The sequence below is a fragment of the Cariama cristata genome, unplaced genomic scaffold (assembly GCF_000690535.1).
Source record: "Cariama cristata isolate BGI_N322 unplaced genomic scaffold, ASM69053v1 scaffold16208, whole genome shotgun sequence".
NCBI lineage: Eukaryota > Metazoa > Chordata > Aves > Cariamiformes > Cariamidae > Cariama > Cariama cristata.
Genome location: NW_009629568.1, coordinates 587 through 6,362, shown reverse-complemented (window position 1 = coordinate 6,362; position 5,776 = coordinate 587). Strand labels below are relative to the sequence as shown.

Genomic DNA, 5,776 nt, shown 5'->3' with positions numbered 1-5,776 from the left:
TCGAATGGAGCAGCCGCACCAAAAGACCTGCTCATCACCATGGCAGAAGCGATGACAATACTTCATGTCAGAAGCCTGCCGCGTTTCCGAGAGATCTTAATCTCCACTGAAAGAGCTCCCTGTTTTTTATTTCCATATCAGCCTCCTGAATGTCGATAAAAAGAATTACTTGGGCATTATCAGAAACCGTTTTATTTCAACGAAGGGCCAATGAAAAATAAACAAGCCTTTATCTGTGTGGCAAGACTGATAGAGTTTGTGCGAGTCCTAATTCAATCAGATCCTGAAACAACAGCTATTTAACATGACGACACCGGCACACCTCTCCTCCACGGCTGGGGAGCTTTCCCGTGAATACCACCACCAGCCCCAGCACCGGGCACAGACTTAAAAACATCTCACACCCCAGCACTCTTCAGTGCGAGAAAAGCAGATTTTGCAAACATTTTTTTCACTAGCCCATAAAAAAGGTATCAAAATTGAGAGAAGAGGTAGCGGTCTAGAATTTAGATTATTATTATCCCCCAATTAGATTACTGTCCCCAAAACTGAGAAGAGAGGTAGCGGTCTGGGAATTTAGATTATCTAGCTTGCTTTTCCCAGGGGGCAAGAGACAAACAGCACAGCTGGGTGATGAACACCACCTCCCCTTGCACGGCTGGGTGACCCACTGGGGTGGGGAAACCCCAGGTTCTCCTCCTAACTTCGGGCATCTGAAGGTGATACAGCACGTACAGCATCCTCTGCTCTTTCATGATGATGAGGATTTGATGAAAGAGCCTCTCAACCCAAAAAGTTTTCTACTGAGCTTCTCTTTCTGGATGTTTGGGCTGCTCTGAATGGGCAAATCATGTGAAAAACACTATTTTTTAACACTTGTATATGCCAAGAGCTCTTTGCACTGGAGATGGGGGAAAGGAAAAAAAAACAACCCAACCTCTCTACCCTGGTCAGACCATGCTAACTCCAGACCCCAGCAGCACAAAGGCACTGAGCAGACCCAGCTCCGGAGAGGGTTTCTCTTGCTATTGAGGGCTTTGGCACACAGTTGGTGGGGCTTTTTCCCCCCTCAGGCACTCCAGCACACAAGGGGAAATGTTGTGGGTTGGTTTTCTATTTTACTTTCTGTTTTTTTAAAAAATAAAAAAAAAAGATAATAAACCAGCTAAAGCCAAATGGAATTTCACGGGATAAAAAGGCATTTCTCAGCTTGACAGCTTTCTCCTCGCTGAATCCCAAGCCAGCTGCAAGGAACGTGTTTTTTTAAGAGTTCCCACCAAAAATAACCCCATCACCCAAGTAAGAAAAGCCTCTGGAGTCCAAGCCCCAAAGTCTTCCCAATAATTCAGCGTACCAGAAAGTCTCGGGTAACCAAGCGGCGCAGAAACCCACCAGCTCCATTTTTGTCCCAGGTGACACGGAGGAATGTCCTCCAAACCCCCACCCGGTTCCCACAGCCGTGCTCTGGCATGTGGACGCAGGGGCAAACAGCTGAAGTCACTGAACCTTTTGCTAAAATAAAGCCTAGATTATACAGAAACTAAAGGAGAGAGCGTTCTGCTGCACTTCAGCATCTCCACGGCCTCCCTGATGAGCCATGGATATTTGTTACCCCTGAAAAATTAGGCTCTAGCAATCTTGTTCAGTCACGGAAAAACCTTGGAAACCACTCATGGGTAATCCAGAACAAGCCCTGATTTACAAGACTATGAGGAAATAAATGCTCTTTAGACTATGGGACAACATCCAGGTCGTTATATTTAAGGTAACCCAAAGGAAGCTTTCCCTTCAGTGCTGCCCTAACAAAAGCAGGGTGTCAAACTGCTGGTCAGACACCCATGGGTGCTGCAGGCTGTTGCTCCACAGACTCCGACCAGCACAGCCGAGCTCAGAATACAGCACAGTAACTTTAATTAATTTTTTCATCCCCCTTACGACATCGCCCGGAGCCCCAACCTGCAGTGCTTGCTGCCCTGCCCGGTGACCGTCAGCACTGGCTGCCAGCAAGGAGGAGGTGGGCTCCGATGCTCCGGCTGTCTCCGGAGATAGATGGTGGATTTAAATTCTATCCTCTGCAGTCCAGGAATGCTGAATTAATAACCAAGAAGCCACTGACAAGGGAAGCAGCGGGAGGAAGCAGGCAAGGATTTATGGTGAGGCAAAGCAGCTTGCAGCCCCTTCAGCGACATGAGGCATCTTCACCGAAATGGCTGAACAGCCACAGACCTTCCTGCCCTCCCTTCGCCGTCCCCCTCCTCTTTATTCGCCTGCACTGGCTCCATGAAACATTAAACACAAGAAGCAGCGCTGAGGGCTGGCAGGAATCACGTGCTCCCAGCATCCAACCCCCCCAGCCTCCATCTTCCCAGCAATGCTCCTGGCTCCCTCCAACTGTTTTTTGTTTGGGTTTTTTGGGATGCATTTATTTTCATAGGACGGAATCATTTGCCATTGAATATTGTAAGAAAGATGTTAATAACAATTCAGAATAAAAATGTTTTTAGCATCAGTCTGCAAAGATTTTATGGGAAAATGGAGAAGCATTTTGCAGCGCAGGAAGAGCCTTTTCAAAGCCATGACTTTGAAAAAGACGGGTGCAAAATAAGGCTTTTCATGCAATATGGGTGGTGGTAAGAGGACAACACAAAGTAAATAATTTGTGTCAAAACCCAGTTATTGTAAAGAAAAGAAAGGAACTTACCCAGAGCTGATCATCCATTCCCGGTGGGTTCTTTTTAATAAAAGCACCATAATATGTAGCGATATTTCGGTGGTGAGAATACTTCTTCAGCATGTTAATTTCTTGTTTGATCTCTTCCTCTTCATCCTGGGATGAGGCAAAAAGAAAAAAAAAAACCAAAACCAGAGGCACTAAGAGACTGCACTTCACAGGCTCCCAGTTCTCTTTGTACGTGGGTGAACTTCCAAGCACCCCATTTCTGACGGACCTTCCCAAGTCTCCTTGCACCATTTTTTACAACCATTTTTCACAGCAGAGCCCTGGGAGTCTGAGGTCTGGACTGGAGACTAACGGGTTGCTCCTTCAGCAAAAAGCTAAGGAGAAAACACATGCTTTGCCACATTCCCTGTTGCATTTCTGAACCCTGACCTGGACAGATCTTCAGGCAGTGTGGAAATCAGGTCATTTCCAAATGGTTCAGATCATGAGGTCTCCTCCAGAACAGGATCCCAAAGGTGCTGGCAGAGTTTAAGGTGGGCAGCAGCCCTCTGGCATGGGTTAATGACCCACCAGTCCCCTGTGCTGCTTCAAACCCTGCAGCACGGGTGGGAGCAGAGAGCCCCGGGAAGCTCCGGAGCAGCCGAATATCTGCAGGCGTAAGTACCTGCCGGGGGGGCTGGCCAAGGAAAGCAAGGGCTGGCCAGGAACTGAGCCCTCGCATCGAGACATGCTCTCTCCATCCAGAGGTGCATCAGTGCTAGACTTTGACATCACAGCCAAATTACATGTTTTCAGCAGTTCAGACATTCCATCATCTTTTTAAACTAATTGCTTTACAATTCATATCATAATTTACATCAGCATTGTGTTGCTCTGAAGCTTAATACTACTTGCATTACCCCAGTAATGCATCAGCACACCTTCCTAGACCCATCAAAGGTCCAAGAATCATAGAATCATTATGGCTGAAGAGACCTCAAAGATCATCAAGTCCAACCATATACCCAACACCACCATGCCCACTAAACCACGCATTGAAGCGCAAAATATAAATGTTTCTTGAACTCCTCCAGGGAGTGTGACTCTACCACCTCCCTGGGGAGCCCGTTCCAATGCCTAACAACTCTTACAGTGAAGAAGTTCTTCTTAATATCCAACCTGAACCTCCTCTGGTACAACTTGAGACCATTTCCTCTTGTCCTATCGCCAGTTACCAGGGAGAAGATGGTTTTCTAGAAAACCATGGCAGAAGTGCTCCTGCACCGGGCAGCCCAGCCATGTGACGGACCGCTCCTGCCCACCCTGTGAGCAGCACAAGGCATTTGGGGACACCAGGTGTCATTGCTGGTACGGTGGCATCAGGCAGGGAGCAGGCACAAACTGCCTGTCCTCAAACTCTCTGCTGGATTAACGTGGTCCTGGTGACAAGCACCATTCCCGTGGGCTGTCATGGCCCCTCTCTGTCCTGTCTGCAAAGCAGCAAGAGCTGAAGCAGCCAAGGCAGGAGAACTGCACCGATACCTGTTTTGATGTCCTACCTCTTTGCTTTCATGACCATCAAACATGCCCTGGTTTTATTTTAAGCTGACTGAATTTCAGCCTGCTGTAATTCCACATGCTGCAGAGCAGCAGTTAGCCCCTTGATGTCGATGAATTTTATTATAAATGGACCAGAAGGGCTGTTACTTCTTTATTCTTCTTCATCACCCTTGTGTCCCTTACCGGCATCATCCTGACTTCAGTTTCAGAAATGGGCAGAGGACAAGACACTCTGGCAAACAGTGAAGCTGCAGGAGCAGCTCTTCTTGATGAGGGATGCTCCCTGACCAGGTGTCACACAACATGGACAGAAACACAGCTTTCTCCCCAAACGACTATGGAAAGTAATTTAATGACTACAGTCTTCCAGAGAGAACTCAGGGAAGAACAGTGAAGATGAGGACATAAGGAACAAATAAAAGAAGTAGCTAGGCAGAGCCTGTATAAACGATCTCCATTATCATCTTTGGTAAGAACATGGAGAGCATAAGCACCAAAGATGAGGAGGAATGGGCCCAAATGTTACAAGGAAAACCCGGGGACTATTCTGGAAGACCTTTATCACCACTTTCCTTCAAGTGGCCAACACAACTGTGCTTGTTTTCATTTGCCCAGGATACCACGGAACAAAACACTTAGTTTATCAGGCCCCAGAGATTTTTTTGTTTTTTTAAATTGAAGCTCTTTGCAACAGAAAAAGCAGCTGGATGTTCAGCAGTGCTAGGAGCAAGGAGGAACAGTCAGTGCAAAACCCCACCGGCTCCCCGAGTACCACCAGCCAGCTCTTCAGCTGTCCCCCACCTCACACCTGGCTCTCTAGGAAAAATGGAGATAAGCCACAGGGACACTTGGTCAAAGGTTTTATCTCAAGGCCCTCTTTAGGTTGAAGTATTCAAAATGGGGGGTGGGGGTGGGGGAACCAAACCAAACAAATCAAAACATCAGAGCTGTGGATGGCACCTGAGGACATGTCTGCATGGCCAGGCTCAGGGGTCTCCAGCCCAGCCTCCTGTCCCAAGCAGGACTACTGCCCGCAATCATCACCAGCAAATCCAGCAAGAGAGGGAAGAAAAAGGAATTATCATAGCAAGCTGCTGTAACTACTCCAACCTCAAAACCAACAAAACCCACAGACCAGGTTTTGCTGCCATGCTTCACCTCCATTAATCAATTCTGTTACATCAATGGCTGGAAGTAGGTCACGCAGCATAGAGCAGGACCAGCCCCTGGAAAATAAATCCGAATTCTTAATTCAGAGATGGTAGCTGCCCAAACTGATCAACTGCTGTAATTTGAGGGCCTCTATGCAGCACTCTTCCCTAACAGATAATTAGCAAGAGCGTAGATGAGTTAAACAAAGCATCATTGTCAGGAGCCTTTGGGGGTTTAGTGCAAGGCATGTGGTCAGGATGAGATGCTGGCTGGGAGCTCACTTAAAACATGGGGGCTTTACACTCCGAAAATGTCCTCCATCAAACTGCAGGTGGCTATGGTTGGGATGACCACACCAGTTCTGTTCTCTGTAGGTTTCTGAAAGACACACTGTCATCAGGGTCA

General features: G+C 47.5%; 1 protein-coding gene across 1 annotated transcript in view; it reads right to left on the bottom strand.

Annotated features, from left to right (window-relative positions):
• TNIK (TRAF2 and NCK interacting kinase) overlaps window positions 1-2,827 on the bottom strand; it is a gene marked incomplete at its 5' end in the record, with an annotated part of 72,288 nt that extends 69,461 nt beyond the window's left edge. The window contains one exon of the mRNA XM_009705220.1: window positions 2,702-2,827. Within this exon, the coding sequence (XP_009703522.1) occupies window positions 2,702-2,827 (126 nt within the window). The remainder of the gene's footprint in view (window positions 1-2,701) is intronic.
• Window positions 2,828-5,776: the final 2,949 nt, after the last annotated feature.